The sequence below is a fragment of the Cavia porcellus genome, unplaced genomic scaffold (genome assembly GCF_034190915.1).
Source record: "Cavia porcellus strain 051 isolate PalLab524CR breed Dunkin Hartley unplaced genomic scaffold, mCavPor4.1 scaffold_32, whole genome shotgun sequence".
In the NCBI taxonomy this organism is placed as follows: Eukaryota; Metazoa; Chordata; class Mammalia; order Rodentia; family Caviidae; genus Cavia; species Cavia porcellus.
In genome coordinates, this window is record NW_026947515.1 from 15007561 (window position 1) to 15025582 (window position 18022).

The 18022-nt window shown below is 45.0% G+C and overlaps 1 protein-coding gene across 3 annotated transcripts in view; it reads left to right on the top strand.

Annotated features, from left to right (window-relative positions):
• The window catches only part of Prkca (protein kinase C alpha), a 413537-nt gene that overhangs the window by 336563 nt on the left and 58952 nt on the right, over nt 1-18022 (top strand). For all 3 annotated transcript variants that reach the window (XM_063241821.1, XM_063241823.1, XM_063241822.1), the window contains exons 9-11: nt 13898-14035; nt 15161-15334; nt 17760-17851. In XM_063241821.1, the coding sequence (XP_063097891.1) occupies nt 13898-14035; nt 15161-15334; nt 17760-17851 (404 nt within the window). The remainder of the gene's footprint in view (nt 1-13897; nt 14036-15160; nt 15335-17759; nt 17852-18022) is intronic.

The following is an 18022-nucleotide window of genomic DNA, read 5'->3' on the forward strand; positions in this document are numbered from 1 at the left end:
ACAAGCAGGACCACCTCACCCCATATTGCCTTCTGGCCTCCTGCACTGGAGACAGTTCTGACTGTGTACTGCTCAAACAGGTCCCAGGCAGCTGGAGACCCCACCCTTTCGTGAGCACCCCCATTCCTTTTGTGTCATCTCTCCCCTTCTTTCCCTTCAAGGAGGGGTCTCTTTCTGATACTGCCACATAGCAGTAGCCAACGGCTTTGGCTAGACACCTTGGTGACAGAAACCACCAGCTCCTGCTGTCACTACAGGAAGGGACAACTCCATGCCTTCAGGAAAAGGCAGGAGTTTTGGACATTTTACAGGCCTCTGAGGCATCAGAAAAGTTAACAGTATCCTAGCTGGCATTCTAGTCCATATCTGCTGAACTCCAACTCTACCACTGGCTGCCATGTGACAGGCCTCAGCTTCCCAAGAGGCTACTGTCACTGAGGGTCTTAAAAGACCCTGGAGCTATCATTAGGTCCTTGGTTTTTAAAAACTGGTGTGGTTTAAATGTGCTCTGTGAAGACAGGATGAAATCAGTGATTTTGGAAATTTTGTGCTACACTTACTGGTAGCTGACTCTGCTTTGAAAAAAGCTTCATCTTGTCAATTAGACATTTTATAAAAAAATTTAAGTTAAATAGTTGAACAAATATATCCCACATTTTGGGGACAGGATCCCCTTTTGTGGAAATCCCAGTGATCCTATTTATCTTTCCCACAGCAGCCACACAGTGGCGGAGTAAGGAATCTAGAACATTCTTCCTTCCTGGGAATCTCAACTTTATTGCCAGTTATAGCTTGGGTGGTTTTATATGTTTATATTGACTCAGAGGCTAATGTCCTATGCTCATTTAGTTCCAATTGAATTTCCCACTAGTGGGTTTTTCATTGAAGTCTGCCTTCAAATGACTGTCATTATTTCATATTATTTCCAGATTGTTCTTTGCTTCTGTCTCTAAGGTAGATGCAGTGGCTCTCCTGGCCCACTACAGGGCCTCTGGCAGCCTCACTGGCTCCCTCCTCCTCGGCGCTTTCCTGGATCTCTGACTTATGGGCCCAGCCCATGGCTTGGGGAGGTTTAGGAGATACGTAAATCTAGATCTAGAAATGTTTGAGTTTTATTGTTTTCTAGAAATAAAGCACCCCGTGATTCTATGACTCCCTTCTGGCATCAGTACCTCCCAGTTCTTCCATCAGCATTTTGCAAAGGCTCAGTTCTCACACTGTCAGTTTGCATCATTTCTATAAAGGCCCAGCAGGCAAGGTCCAGTCTGTGCCTCGTTTTGCCATTGTGCAGCTTTCAGAGGGACTTCAGGGACTTCAGCTCTGAAGGCACAGTAGTGAACCTTCGACAAATTCCTACTGAGATTCCCATCAAGATGCAGTCCCTCCAGAAAATCAGTACCACCAGAGGGCAGTAAAGATTTGCAAATAAAAGATTCCCTGAATCCCCACAGGAACTACAGCTGTGAACTTCAGCCTGGACGTCTACTTTGGATATAATGAGACCTAATGAGCATCACTGTGTGCTCCCAATTGTTCCGTGGTTTTAGGAGGTGATCGAAAAGCTAAAAAATGCAAGAAGCCAAGGGCTCCTCTAGGTCTGGATTGTTCCTTCAGGTCTTCTGGCTCAGGGCCCCAACCCATTCACTAGCTACTTTGCTTCCCTAATAACACAGAATTCCCCACTTCCAGGCAGTGTTACAGATAGTCTGGAAGACCATTTACCTTGATAGCATCAGCGAGCTTGTGTGATTCCTGACCCTACCACGATCAAGTCCAAAAAGCCAGTGTGGTGTTTGTCCCAAATGAAAACATTCCATGTGGGAAAGAGAATAGGTTTCCAAAAGACGAATCCATGCCCAAAATATTCTAATAATGTATCTCCCAGCTGGCTCTTACTCTAGCCCTTCCTCTGAGGTGGGCATCAGACAGTGGTGCATGGTGAGTCCCCTGATGTGAAAAAGACTGTCTTTTTGTAAAGACTGTATCTTTGCCAATGGAAAACTGCAAAAGGGAATTCTGGGATGTTCATGTAAATCTGGAGAAGGGAGGACTACGGCCAGCAGCCTTCCCGAGATGTGCTTAGGTTGACAATGGGTTCTCCGGATTATCTAGCCAAACAGAGATGTTAGCAATCAGTGGACAGATCTGGAAGGGAAATGACAAGGAGGGGCGACTTAAAGAAAATAACACAACACGTCGGGATAGTAGAAGGATATAATACTTGCTAGGAAAAGAACCAAACCAAGCTCTCTGCATTTTCCACATTAGGCAAAGTGCTATTAAGTCCCGGGTCCCACATTTCTCCTTGGAGTATGGCTCAGTTGCCATGACAACAGAGGCCTGCTGGCTTCCTGTGAATTCTTTTTAACAGTGGCTACAGCATAAGTGGATGTGTCCGTAAAAATATTTCTCATTAAGAAAATGACTTAATGTGTTTCCCTTAAATTTTTGCTCTAGCCAGTAAGTACTTACCATCTTGTTTGGCTGCAAAACTTCATTTTCCTGCTGTGCTGGTCAGCATATCAAGCATCATGGAAGAAACTGAAGAGTAATTTAATTCAGGGACATGTGAGATTCTTAATTGTTACTGTTTTGGTAGGTTAGCAAAGAGATACACAGGTTTTATTTATTTCAATCCAAGTGCCAATGAAGATGAATGATTTGAGAATCTGCATGATGTAATACAAAGGTAAGCAGAATACAGCCGACAGGGCAATCTCAGCTGCTCCTGTTTTTACAAACGTTTTCTTGGAACACAATCACACGTTCATTCCTGTACCTTTCATTCCCAACTGGATGGTTACATCAGAGATGGTAATTGACACACAAAGCCAAAAATAGCTACAGAAAAAATTTGCTGACCCTTAACATAGGCAAAAAGCCGAACTTCAGACTAGGTTTCTAGATTCAGACTCAGGGAGGAGTGATTGAGATGCATTATTTAGTCTCCTTTTCTGCCTGATGAATTTATCTCCAAGTTCCTTTCAAGTTCGCAACACTCTGTCATGCTCTTGCTGTTAGTAAAAGATTACATCCCAGAGGGGCAGACATCACAGGACAGTTTTCTGCAGTTGATGGACCCAGGGTCCTGTTTCAAGGGAATCAGCATCTTTCTCCTCCGTACACCCCAGCCCTGCCCAGCACTGCCAGGAGGACCTTTTGAGAGGCTGTAAGTAGTGGACTTCGCTCTGTAGATTCCAGGATCTTCATCTGCATTGTAAGTCAGATCTGCTTAGGACCCTTCTAGGGCTGACAGTCTCTGATTCTGAAGAGGAGTGGTGCACCCCTGTGAATCCTGACTGGGAAAACATTCCAGTCAGCTGAGATTTACAGTTCTGTGGGTGGAATCACCCGGTCCCATACCTCTGGGTTTGCAGTTGCAGGTTGAATTATCTAACCACAAACTGCAGTCAAAAGCAAATGGGGTGGCTTGGAAGTTGTACTTACCCTCAGCACTGCTGTTCAACTTCCATAGAGATTAACCATCAGGGCTGCTATAACAAAATCCCATAAACTGAGTGCCTTGCAAAAGACATAGGTTTATTTCTCAGAGTTCTGGAGGTTGGGTTAACAAGATCGAAGAGCAGATAGATTCGGTGTCTTGGTGAAGACCTGGGTCCTGGTTCTTAGGTGACTCCTTGGGATTGTGTCCTTACATGGTAGAAGACGTGAGGAGTCTCTCCATGATTCTTTTATCAGAGCACTAATCCCATGCATGAAGGTGGAGCCCTCCGTGGCTTAGTCACCTCTCAAAAGTGCCACTTCCCACCACCATCCCCTTAGGTTAGGATTGTGAATTTCAGATTACAAACATTGGGACACAGAAGCTTCCAAGATTACACTCCAAAAGGCAGGCTTTTGTTTTTACCCCTAATATAAAACGCAAATTCAGAAATCTGAAAAAGAAGCTGTCAGGAGTTTAGACACGTGACCTGAAAGAAATAAAGATCCTGACTTTGAGAATCAGGCTGTTCCATCTCTTTCAATTATCTCTTCTCCTTGGCTTTTTGTGTTCAGGTTAAATTTCTGTCTTCATGCAGTTAAGCAGAAGGTGTCCCTTGCCTTGTAACTTCCACACCTAGGAATGGGAGTTTCATATTTAGGAACCTATCCTAGGGCACTCATGGATGTGCAAAGATTCGGACTAAAATTTTTTCATCTGTATGTTACTAAAAACAGTGAAAATAGAAAATAACCTAGATTACAATGACAGGGGAATCATTCCAGAAACTATAATAGGGCCGTGGAGTGGGGTATTATGTAGTCATCAAAATTTGATAGAGTACTTGTCAAATAAAAAGTTTACAGCGTATGAAGGGGGAAAGCAAGTTATAAACAATATAATTCTACATATGCCAAATAAGAAAACATTGAAAAGAAGGGCTGAGAAGAGTATCCACCAAAATGTTAATGATTATCTCTGAATACTAAAATTATACCCATTTTGGATTTTCTTTCCCTTTTTAAACTTAGCTATGCCTGTTAAATTTTCTAAAATGAACATAAACCTATTGTGGAAATTATACAAAATCAATAATTCTTTCTTTTTAAAAAATGGTGTATGAGAAATAATTGCCTTCACCATCTACTCATTCATTCATGCTGAGTGAGGCTGCCAGGCCTCAGCCATGGGCTTGGCTCTGTGACTGTTGTGGTGGGGAACAAAGCAGCCAGGGTGCCCACACTCATTCCAATAAGGGAGAGGGATGAAAAATGAGTAGAGAAAAATCGAATGGGTATGGCAAGCGTGGAAGAAAGTAAAAATCACAGGAAGAGGGTGCTGGACACAAAATTGTCAATAAGGCAGTCAGAGCCTCAGGTTAAAACTTCCCCTGAGCAGAGATGAATGGGAAGAAGTCTGTGCCTTTCTAGGTCAGAGGAGACAGCAAGTGCAAAGGCCCTCAGGCAGCTGCTGGCTCCATGTATTCCAAAAGATGAAAATTTATTCAGCCACAGAGCAGTGAGCATTTTATGTACTTTAGCTGTGCTACCAGGCAGCTGTCATGCCCATGGAATAGCACCATTTTAACCCATTACACAGTGAAAGAGTACAAGGGAATAGTTGTTATGACCATAGATCATTAGAAATACCCAGGCCATCCTCCAGCAATGGTCTTCTCAGAAACCCCTTCCCACAGCCTGTGTGGTTTTGTCGTCTGAAATTCTGGATCTCCCTGAATTAGCACTGTATCAATTACCTTAGATCTGCAATGCTATGCTGAGGACCTTGGTCACAGGGAGCATAGTTTTTTCTGATAACTCTGCCTTGTTTTGTGGTATAGCACTAAAACACTGTTAAGTCTTATTATACCAAGATTGTTCAGGTAAACCCTGAACCAAGAACATCTTCATCATACAAAAGAAAAATTCTGAGGGTAGTCCACAATGATTCATTTGCTCCTACAGTGGGGTCCTTGCTGGCCTGTCTGCCCTTGAAATCCTAGAAGTAGAAAGAACCTTCAGTTGCTGTCAAGGTAATCTCTCTGCATACTGCAAATGCCTTTGATAAATATATTCATCCAAGCCATATTTTCAAGAATGATGGGAGATGTTATATTATTGAACACATTCAGAAAATAGGCAAAAATGAGTACATGTGAAGTGGATTGTACCTAGATGTTAACCCAGACTTCAGCAAGTTATCCAAAGGTCCCGTGACTATGGAATAGGCCCCCTGGAGAACTGCAGGTGTGCTTCCCACTCTGCATTCTGACTGTAGGCAACACTTCAGTCTTGGATTAATGCTGAAGGTAAATCTGCACCTCCTGTCAATTTCTAGGCCAACAGCTGTCATCTCTGGGTGGCTAGTGATTAATGATAGGCCACTTCCCTTGGGTCTTTTTGGTCTACTTGTTTTCCCACATACCAAAGCTTATTATATTCATTATACAAAATTCTAACGTGGCAGAGTGTCTGTAGAAGTAAGTCATTTGACATTGCTGTTACCCTAGGTCAGATTGTCACAGCTCAGCAGCTGCAAACTGCTTAACTTAGTGGGAGATGAGTGTCTCCTGCCACTGGGTCCCTCATGGATACATAACAGCAGCCATATGCCACAGCCTCCTCTTGTTGTTGATTTGAAAATCCCCTCATAGTGAGCTGAGTGTGGTGAGTGTACCACACTACACACAGACAGCCCCTCAGACACAAAGCTTTCCTCGGCTTTTTTTTAAAAATTTTTTTTAATTGATACTGGGGATCGAACTCACGACTGCCTGCTTGCAAGGCAGGTGCTTATGCCGCTGAGCTAAATCCCCAGCAGACACAGAGCTTTTATGCACATGCATACTTGCTTCGGTAGAAGTTGGGTTCACTTACTTGGTGTGATTTGCTTGGCAGATCACCAGGATATTAAGTTTTTTGAGTGTGAGCACTTTCAATGACCAGAAACTGCAAAGACTTTTCAGGGATATATCTGTAGTATAAAATGAGGTGCATCATTAGTTGGTTGCTGAAATGTTTCTCATGAGGAAAGAATACTGCCTGCTGTTACAGGGAGGGAGCTGAGGACCATCGTAGACATAGCCTTGATCAAATGTGAAGGCGCCACCTTCTGATTCTCAGTTATTTAGCCATAGCCTATCTTACATACAAGAAACATGTACTAAAAAGAATCATGGTATGTTCTAATCTAATTTAAACAAAAGAGCATGCTAAAGTGTTGGTCCTGGGAGTCACTTGATTCACTTAATACTATACATCACTGTTTCTATTTTACTGCTTTTAAAATCATTTCTCTGCTGTTTTAATAATCTAAGCTCTTTTATTTCACTGGCCCCTCAGAAGCTACAATAAGCTTACCAGAAATCAGAGTGAACAGCTGGAGCTGACCCATTTCCTCTCCTGCCAGCCCCTTCCCACAGAGGGAGTGACAGCCCGTGTGACATGCCTCAGCCTCCCAACAGGAGATGAATGCCCATGAAACCCATGTGTAACCTCATACGTCTCCATGATCACAGGGTGTCTTCATCCATTTTCTGTTACTATAACACAACACCTGGAACTAGCTAATTTATAAAGAAAAGAGATTTGTTCAGCTCAGATCCAAGAGCATGTCACTGGCACCTGTTTGAATTCTGGTGATGGCTCAACGGGAGAAAAAGAGAGAAATGAATTCCTACAATCACTAACCCATTCTTGAGAGAAAAGCATTCATCTGTGTATGAGCACTGTGCCCCCACAACTCAGCACCCCACCATTGCTAAGTATCTTTACGTTGGCAATTAAATTTCAGCATGAGTTTGGTCAGGACAGACCATATTCAAAACATAGCACAGGGTTTCTGACTTGTGCGTTAACCTAGCAGAACTGATTGCAGCCAGCAGTCGCTCGTTGTTCTGGTTTAAATGTGAAGCCGTGTTTGTGAAGTTTTCATGTGCAGAAGGTGATTTGATCATGGGGGCACTGTCTTCACCAATGGATCCATCTGTTGATACTATGAGGAGATGGGACCCAGCTAGAAGTGATCACTGGGGTGTGACTTGGAGCAGAGTGTTCCTGTCCCAGGCTCCACCCTTCTCTCTGCTTCCTGGCCATCCCAGGTTGGGCACCTTTTCCTTCACCATGGCCCTCTGCCGTCCTCTTTTTTGTCTCAGTGATAGGAAAATAAGATACCCAGTGCATCCCAGGGGACTTCATTCAGGGTCCTGGGGCTGGTTTGTGCCAGGAGCCTGAAGGAAAGTGCATCCTTCCTGGGGCAAAGCAGAGAAGACCAGGAGTGTGCCATGAGGTGCTATGCTGGGGTCATTTCACCTGTGACGCAGTCCAGGAATACAGTCTTCTGGATTACAAATGAGGAAACCTGAGGCTCAGAAAGGAAGTACCATTTGTCCAAAGTAGCTCTGGACCTTGACTCAGTCACATGCCATGTAATAATGCTGGGATGCAAACCCTGAGTTCTCCACTGCTACACTCTGCTCCTTACTCACCTGTTCTTTAAAGAGCTTAACAAACATCCTTGGAGCTGAGAGGGTGTCCCACCAAGTCAGGGGGAGAGGAAGCAAAGCTAGGGTCTCCACCCCATACACTGCTGACCGGAAGCTGACCTTCCATTGCCTTTCCGTAACCTTAGAAACAGATGAGGCAGAACTCAGGAACTCGGGTGGATCAGCATGGTGATTTGCTAATGGGCTAATGGGTTTAAATTGTTAAATATCTGTTTAGATGAACATCCCAGTTGGTGCACATCTCTAAGGATCTGTCTTTAGGACACATCCTATATCTCAGCCTCTGTGATTTGCATTCCCATTTGCTCTCCCCAGCAGGACTTCTGCCTGTGTCAGGCCATGTTTGCGTTGCTATAGTGAAGGATGTCAACACATATCTCCTCATGCCTCCTTGGGTTTTCTGAAATCTCTGTAGTAAGGCCACAGGCTTTGGCTTTATCCCTAGACATATATCGATTTTATTTGCACTCCTGGTGAAGTCTGAATTACATTCATGACAACCAGGGTTATGTTAACAATATGCAAGCTGGAAAGGGTAAGTTGCTCAGTTCTTCTGGGACGTCAGTTGCCAAATAACATCTTTAAAAGCCCCCAAAAAGAAATAATCAGCTTGGGGTCCATTGTACCCTTCCAGCCAGAGATTGTAGCAGGGTGTGGACCAGTAGGACTTCTCAACAAGGAGTATCCCTTCATGGAATCTCTTCCTGACCTACTGCCTAGGCTAGCATGGTCCGTGGGGAGAGTCACTGTGTGGCCAACCTCCCTAAAAGCAGGACACTCACAGAGTACCTCTCTAGAGCTTTCCCAGACAAGCAGAGCTTGCCAGAAAGAAAGAATTCAGATTGCATGTGAGTAGCCTGTGCAAAGTCCAGGTGTGATGGCCTCCAACAACACCTGCTCGTCTTTATTAAAGTCATTCATCTGGCTGAATAGTGCTGGTGTCCATTGGCCTCTGCACACTTTGTTAACCCTAGCTACGTAATGAACATGTATGTGAATGAATAATTCTGTGAGTTCTAATTATGTGCCTGGCATAGTGCTTGGTTTACAGATGCAAAGTTGAGTAAGAGTAAGCCTTACTTTCCAAGATTGCAACAGTGTAGTGAGGAAGATAGATCAGATCGGTAGATCCAGGAAGGAAGTGAGTGTGTTTGTCTAAGTTTCCCAGAAGCCCACTAAGCCATGGGATTTGAGAACAACTTCATCTGTAAGGGCTCTCCAGAGACACTGGGGGAGGGTAGGGTGTGACCCAGGTGGTTCCTAGAGGCAACTGAAGCTTAGTCCTGCATGCAGCTGGCGTTTGGCTGAGGCTGTGGGTGGTCAGAGCTGTGGGTGGTTGTGAGAGAATAACCTGAGAGCCTCTCAGGCTTACTCTGCAGAAATAAGCCTTACTCTCCAGGCTGATTCTCCACAGTAGAACCCAAGCAGGCTCAGGTGTCCACAGGCGTGCAGAGCTGGATGCTCAGGGTCTGTAGGTGGGGCACAGACAATGTCTGCCCAGATTGCACATTCTGGGGAGACTGAGGTCAGCCCTGAAGCCGAGTTTTGGGGATGAACAGAACAGAGAGGTGATCCCTGCCCTCTCAGACTCACAGTCAGGTAGTGAGCACTGGAAAGAAAATGATAGCAGGAGGGAGGTGGATATGGATGGAGTGAAGAAAATGGACTAATGGAAAGACCACTCTGGACCAGTGTCCTTGAACAGGGAATCAAAGAACATTCCAGAAAAGGAAAGGTCCACGGCAGGAAGAAAATGCTGAAGTGCAGGGTGGCTGGAATGGCTGGGGTGAGATAAAGAGAATGGTAGGAATTATACAGAAAGATAGTAGGGAGCTACAGTCTCCTCCCCACCACCCCTTAAGGGACCCACCCTTTTCTGGGGCAAAGGGGAAGCCAGTACAACCAGGATAGGACCAGGCTCCCACTGTGCCTTAGCAGCATTTTGCCAATAGACAGTCTGCAGGGCAGGGATGGTCGTGGGAAGACCAGCCAGGCAGTGGCTCAGAGGTGGAGCCCTGGGAGGAAGCATACTGTGGATGGAACTTGAAAGTAAATCAAGCGAGACCTAGAGTAGTGATTGTAAGAGACATCAAATAAACACACCCATAAGTAAAGATGCTCTGATTCGCACTTGCTGTTGAGGAAAAGCCTGAGATGCCACGCGGGGAAGTGACAGCCCATCTCCAAGTAGAGTGAGCTGGGCTCTGAAGGCAGGAGAAAAGGCACCCAGGGGAGGAACAGGGAGAAGCATCAGACCAAGGAGAGCTGCGATCATTGGCTCAAGGGGGAATAGCCCATGGACTGGAGGTCAAGACCATCCACAGCCTCTGGTCCCCACCCCTGGCCTGTTACCCATCTAGACATCCTTTGTGACAGTCCCAGCCTGCTCCCATGCCAGTGACACAGCCAGATGCCCAGTGACTGTCTTCTCCAATCCCAGTATTTGTTATCCGGACTGATGATAATGACTCTGTGTCCTTCAGCAGCAAGGCCTGCAGGTGGCAGTGTGGAATGGCTCAGAGTGTTGGTAAAGAAACTTTAGGGAATGCTACTCGATGGGACAGCTGTGCAGAGACACCTGTCTCTGTTCTTACCTGGGGCTGGCTCAGGCAGGGATAAAACCCATCCTCAGCCTCCGGATCACGTCACTGAGTAGGCAGCCCTCTGGCCTCGAGTGCAGCTGTGTGGCCATCCTGGCTTGCTCTGGACTCAATGTACTGGCCTCTGTCCTTCCCAACTGCCCTGCAGTGCCTCCCTCTGTGCTGCTGCAGCACCTGAGAATGGGAATCTTCTTCTTGATGTTCTTCCAAAGTTCATGTCAATTTCAGACCAGACTCCAGCTGGGCTCAGAAGTACTGAATGCAAAAAAAAAAAAAAAAAAAAATTTTGTCTTCATATCCTTTCAGCCTGTGTGTAGTAGCTTGTCTCTATAGCAAGGCTAAAGTCATAGCACAAAATATATTAAATGTTTTGACCCACAAATGAGAGCAATGCATCCTGGATAGTTTATATCCTCAGTGTCTGTCCCAGAAGGCCATCGGCTGCATCTCGATCTGCAGTGTTGAGGGCCAAGGGAGGAAGGAAGCCTGGCTGTTTAAGAAGGCCTACTGGTCAGGCACTGCAGGTGAGACCACACGCTGTAGGACAGACGGGGTGTTCATCACAAGTAGTGTAAATGGCAACTTCTCCAGGTATAATGCTTTTCAGCTGTGGCAAGCTGCTCAGCTCCACTGGTCAGTAATGTCTGAGTTTTGTTTTAGTTTTGGAGTTTTTGTTTGTTTTGTTTTTGGATATTCTTGTGAAGTGCCTGATAAAATAAAATTGCTCTTTGTGCCTCTTCATGAAAATTTTTTCTAAATCAGAAAAGAGATTCATAGTTTATATTCTCATCTCAAGCTTGGACTTCCTGATAACTCTTTAGAATTTAGACACAGATTAGAAAGTTTCCCAACTTGGAATTGCTCCCAGGCAGGGCTGGGCCCACAGCTGAGGGATCCTAATGGAACCTGATTGACTGACTGGCTCCTTCTCACAAATCTGCCTTAAAATTCCTTTCACCCTCTTCTGAAGGAGGAGACGACTCTGTGCCACGGCAATTCATGTTTGTCTCCATGGACCTTCAGCGTTTGCAATGGCCCCAAGTTCATATGGGTCTTACCATGCAGTGCCAATAATGGTGGAACATGTGGGGGCTCAGAAAGTGATACCCCAAAACATACTATATCAAACCGCTGACTGAGAGCACTTGGAGAGCAGCCTAAAGACCAGATCTGCCAAAGAACACAGTTGGCTTCAACTGTTAATCATATCCACTCACCAATGAAGGTTAAATTCACATCACAGAGAAAACAGCTTCAAACAGCACACGCAAAGCTACTGTCTGTGCTCCAAGTTGTTTCTCTTCCTTGAAAATCATTTACTGTAAAACCCCGTTGCCTGCCCTTTCCATTCTCTTGTAAGGGGCATATTTAAGCCTCATTTGCCTGCTTCTCCTTGCATTTTGTGTTTTGTGTAGCCTCTGTGTACACGTGCACTTTAGGTGAATGTTTGTACTTTCTCTTCTGCTCCTCTGTCACCAGTGTGATGCAGCAGAATCAGTCACCCAGCCTTCAGAGGGAAAATATGAATTTCTCAACAAGCACAGCCATGGTCAGAACTTTTAGCCCTGAACACAAATGCCAAACCATCTTTCCCCCATGTCTTGATGTCTCCGCTGCAGTGGGTGTGCTCAGCTCATAAGGGCATCTAATCAAGCCCTGAGAGTTGATCCTACTTGAATGAGTTATTTTGTCAGAGGAAAGCAAGTATTACCCATCAGCACAACATCTGACAGGCATATCTGGGTTTCATTTCTTTGTTAGTTCACCTGAAACGCTGAGTGCATATCCTGTGCGAAGGACTTTGCTAAGATTGGAAATCCAGAGATAGCTAATAGGGGTTCATTCTGGAAAGAAAAGTCTTCCCAGTAAAACCCAGTATGCACTGGCTTGTTTGGTAAGTAAGGGGTGAAGGCTATCAGTGCTTCAAGAAGAAGCATAAGCAGGGCATGGTGCCACACACCTGTAATTCCAGCAGTTGGGAGGCTGAGGCAAGAGGATTGTTGTGAGTTAGAGACCAGCCTGGGGTACAAAGTGAGCTCAAAGCAAGGCCAACCTGAACTGCATAGCAAACTGCATCTCAAAAAGACAAAAAAAAAAAAAAAAACCCCGCAAACATAAAAAGGAGCATAGATGATTGCTCAGAAGCCTTGTCTGTTGCTAAAGCTGCAAATCTTACATTTTCCCCCAGAACAAAGAACCAACCCACCAGTGCTTTGGTCCATGGTGAAGCCCCTGAAGCGCCTTCCTTACCTCCTTCCCATCTTCTCAGCCATTTAATCTGTTGCCTTATGTGGTGTCTGGTAACTGCTTGAGGCTGAAAAGCCACGCACCAGTGAGGTCTGCTGCACTGGGGAGGAGGGCGCCTCTCTCATGAAGAATGGAACCTAAGCAAGAGTCCTCTCCTCTGGCGCAGCGCTGTGGCTGTGAGGGTTCAGCCAGCTCCAGGTCCTGGCTCTGTCGGCACCTGATGTGTCCTGCAGCCAGCTGCCTCATGGCAGGCAGATACTAAGAATGCAGAGCGTGGTGGTGGGAGGGATTCTGCACCTGCTCCAGCTTCTGTTTCTCCAGGGGCTTCCTTCACGATTGTTGAGGTGTTCTTCCCCCATGGGATCCTATTTACCTCCCCTTTTCTGCTGTGCCTTCTGGCATATCCTCATGGACTGGGAGGACTATGACTCAGATTCCCCATGGGTCATGAGAGTGCGGCTCCATCCAGGGCCATTGTGTGGCATGAGTCTAGTGTATGAAAACTACTTTTGGAAAGCTGAAGCATTACTTACCAGGTGTTCCTCAGGTGTGAAGGGCGTGTGTATTTCAGGTACACCAGATTCCCTTGCACATTACCATTTTTTTCATGAGTTCAACTCCTGACTCAACCTGTGCTTCCTACTGTGCCATTGAAAGTAGCAGTAAGTCATCCTGACACTTGCCACTTAGGTGTATCTCCTTCAGGACACATTCTTGTCTCTTTTCACCTAGGCACAAATTTCTTTATGCTGGATTATTAAATTTTAAAATCTACAGATGAAAAAAATCTAGACACAGTTTATTCTTTATTGTGTTAAATGGTCTCACGGCATTATTTTCCCCAAGAAGTCTACTCTGTGTCCCAGAATTAGAATTGGCCTGTCCTGGGCAGATTCCAAGGGTTTACGTCTTGCTTACCTGTGTAGAGCTGTCTCAGTACAGGGAAGGGCAAGTGTAAGTGTCCGCCACTTTGCAAGCCTTCCCCATCAGGTAAAAGCACAGCCACTGATGTACAAACACATGAATGCTGAGCTCTCAGATACTTTCCTCGCCCCATCTTGGAAAATTGACCTGTGGCTTTTCTTGTTTGTGCTTATTGTTTAGAAAGCCAAGCTTGGCCCTGCTGGTAACAAAGTAATTAGTCCTTCAGAAGACAGAAAACAGCCCTCCAATAACCTTGACAGAGTGAAGCTCACAGACTTCAATTTCCTCATGGTGCTGGGGAAGGGGAGTTTTGGGAAGGTAAGAAGTGGAGGGGTGAAGGCAGACAATGTCGGACTGGTTGTGTTCTCACTGAAATTTCCAAAGCAGCCCTTTATATTTTCATGCTATTTGTACACAGTCTGCAGATGCCTCCTACCTCATGTCCTTTAAAACATCTGCATCCAAAAGCTGGAGCAGGTTCACAGGTGCCACCATTTGCCAAGTTTCAAAACAGGAGATGCTCCAGAATGTTAGTTGAGTGAACCAACATGCATGTAATCACATGTAATACTCAAGAGATTCCTCAGTGCAACCATGTAGCCATCACCTGTGCATCTTCATTTGCCTTCTTTGGCCCCAGATACTAAGATAGAGCCATGGACAAATTTCCATCCCATCTTTTGCTTTGTCTGGACTCAAGAAGTTATAAGGATCACTTACATTTTACCTTGAAGAGACTCCCAGAAAAGCATGCATAATTCCAGAGTAATCCCAGTAAAGAATGTTTAGTGTTCCTTTTAGCAGCCAAAATACCATCATCATGTAGAAATATACCATACAGTGTACAAATTTCAACAGTTTAAGAAGTTAAAGGCTAGAGGAATTTAAGTTATGGCGCTATGCAATATTTCAATATTTGTACATAAATTTTGTGTTAGCATTCCATCACTGTAACAAAATATCTGAAGCAACTGTCTTATAAAGAGTAAAATTTTATTTTGGCCCATGACTTTGATGGTTGAAGTCTATGACTGAGTGATCCCCTGCTTTGGGCCTCTAGCAAGACAGAAATGTGTATTAGAGCAAACTGCTCTTCTTGTCAGCCAAGAAGCAAAGAAACAAGAAGAAGAGACCAGAATCACACAGTCCTTGGGGCAGGGCACAACCACAGTTATCTAAGGACTCCACAGGACCCACCCCTGAAAAGACTTTACTGCCTCCTAGTAGCACTACCTTGGGGACCAAGCACTTAACACATAGACCCTCAGGAGGACACTATCCATAGCAAAGTCTATTAGTACTTTTCTGTCACATACTTATGGATTTGCATGAACTGTTGCTGGGCCATCATCACCTGGCCTGTTTCCTCTTCTATCCCCAACCTGAACCCCCAGGAACAGATTCTGCTTGGAAATGTCCAGCTTGTTCTTGGTCTGTTCCCAGGTGATGCTGGCCGATAGGAAAGGAACAGAAGAACTGTACGCAATCAAGATCCTGAAGAAGGACGTGGTGATTCAGGATGATGATGTGGAGTGCACCATGGTGGAAAAGCGGGTCCTGGCCCTGCTCGATAAGCCCCCGTTTCTGACACAGCTGCACTCCTGCTTCCAGACCGTGGTGAGGACGCTGGGGCCGTACGCATGGCACAGCACCCAGCATGCCCTTAGGGCTGTGCCTGGACCGAAGCTTCCCAGCATCCCTGAGGACAGGTGGAAAGGGATGTCAAGCAGAGGCAATAAGAACAGTGATCCCTCCTGATCGCTGTAGACTTGGGGCATATGTTCTCTGTGATGTCTCCTATGGTTAGAGGTTTAATATTCATTCCACTTAATTCACCAAACACAGTTGGCGTTCTATATCCTTGATTCTGTGTTCACAGATTTCACTACCCATGCATTGAAAAAAAATTAATCACATCTATACTGAACATCATTTTCTTGTCACTGTTGTGTAAACAATGCAATATCCCACCTATTTGCATAGCTTTAACATTGTGTTAGGTATCATAAGTAATCTGGAAATGATTTTAAAAATATGGGAGGATTTCCCAGACCGCATGCAAATAGTGCAACACTCTTTGTCAGGGACTTGAGCATCTGAGGATTTGGGGATCCCAGAGTAGTGCTAGAACCCGTTTCTCTACAAGACCTAAGGGTGACTATATCTGAAAGGTCTTCTTTATGCCAGGCACAGTGCTGTACAAAAATAGTAAAATAATTCAACGTCCTGACTTTTTAAGACCATTGGTCCAACTGCCAACCATGACATTAGAACATTAAAAGACTCCATTTCATAAAACAGCATGTTCTTGTTTAATGACACACATCAGGAGTGGCAAACCATGACCTGTTTTGCACAGCCGTGAGCTCCAAGAAAGGTCGCAAAGAAGAAATCCAAACAATATTTCATGACATGTGAAAATTTAATGAAATCACATTTCTGCATAGATAAATAGTTCTCTAAGGAAACAGTCATGCCTTTCACCTACCTGTCACCTATGGCTACTTCCATGCTACAAAGAAGTGACAGTTGCAAGACTCACAAAGTGTAAAATATTTACTGTTTGACTCCTTATAGAAAAGGTTTGCTAATCCCGGGCACAGGGTAACCGTCTAAACACATTACAAAAAATACCAAATCACCAATCCACCAGCAGTGGGGTTTACAATATTCTACAAGAAATCTAGATGTTTAGATGGCAGCAGAGTGAAGCGGTCCCTGATGGGCTTTTCCCTCCTAGAAGCTGACCCTTTACACACGGCTTAGTAATCTAGCTGCAGTGTTACTGTGAGGATGATTACCACTTTAAACTGGCTCGAGGTCAGAAATTGACTTTATGTTTTATGTCTCCTTTTCAAATCCCTTGGGAGGCGCTCACCAAGCTTTTGAGGGTACAATCCCCAGATGGCAGGGCAGCCACGCGTAGCACCAGGATCCGCAGGGAAGCTGCAGAGCCAGGGCCCACTGCTTTGCATAGCTTTAACACCCTGGCCACTGGGTCACTTGTGTCTGCTCTCAGCGGCTCCCAGACTCTGGACACAGCAGTGCCAGGAAGACTTGAGCAGCGAGATAGGAAAGGAGAGCCACACCTCCAAAATGCAGAATCTTTAAGCCCTGGAAAGTATGTGCAGCGAAGAGACAAAGATGGAATTAAAGTTCATAACAGAGAAGCTGGAGAGGGAGCTCCCAAAGCTATTTTTAGCTGTTAGTCCAGCTTCCCCTCTCTCCCTCCCTCCCTTCTCCTCCCTCTCCCTCTTTCCCTATGCAACACTTTAATAACCTCTGTGAAATGGGGATGTTTTCTACAAGAGAACAGAGATCAGTTTTTACCATGGTGTACTGTGTTGTTATTTTACTGGTAAATTCTTCGATCTCCCATCTATCCCAACATAATGCCTGTGTAAATATTTAGACTTACATGGTTCTTTGATATATGCCCTTTGTGGGGCCGACACTTAGCATATAGTGAGAGAGAAAATAAAAAAGGTATTTGGGCACATTATGACCGCAAAAGAACATTTGATTAGCCTCTCTGTTCCTGGTCTTCCCTTTCTCCCTCCCAGGATATATCCTTAAGCATGTACAATTTATAAGGCCAGTGTAACCCAAGAGATGTGTTTTCAGAGGCTTTCATTTAAACCAGGTGCTACATCATGACAGCAGTGCCTCGTAGACATTGCAAGTCATCTTTTATGCAATCGCACCATCAAGAAAAACTGGTTAAAATGAAATGACTGGCCCATGGGGATTTTCACTCTTTCCCTGGCTTAGAAACATATGTATAGGGGGGAAAAAAAGAATAATATTAAGACCATCAGTGTAATAGGAAGCATGTGTAACCAGGAGGCAGGCATGTTGACAGAGAGCCATCAGTTCCATTGCGTAGTGACCCTCATGTGGTAAGGTGTATCACTTTTTCTTTCACTGGGAAAAATGGTGAAGAGATGCAGACTAAGCAGAACTGGGAAGGCAGCCTATGAAAGCAGAGCAGAGGGGCCGTGCCAAGGAGGAACCTCACTCACATGTGCACCTTGGTCTGCAGGATCGGCTTTACTTTGTCATGGAATACGTCAACGGTGGGGACCTCATGTACCACATTCAGCAAGTAGGGAAATTTAAGGAGCCACAAGCAGTGTAAGTATTTTTTTAGTCCTATAAATCAGACAACCCTAAGCTCTCATCTGGGAACTTCTGTTGAATAAGATGTTCTTGAGTGGTTCTGCTCTTTTGAGGTTCAGTGCTATGACTTCCCAGGGGACAGATGTATTAACAGACCCATCCAGATGTTTTCTAAGGAGCAGTTTG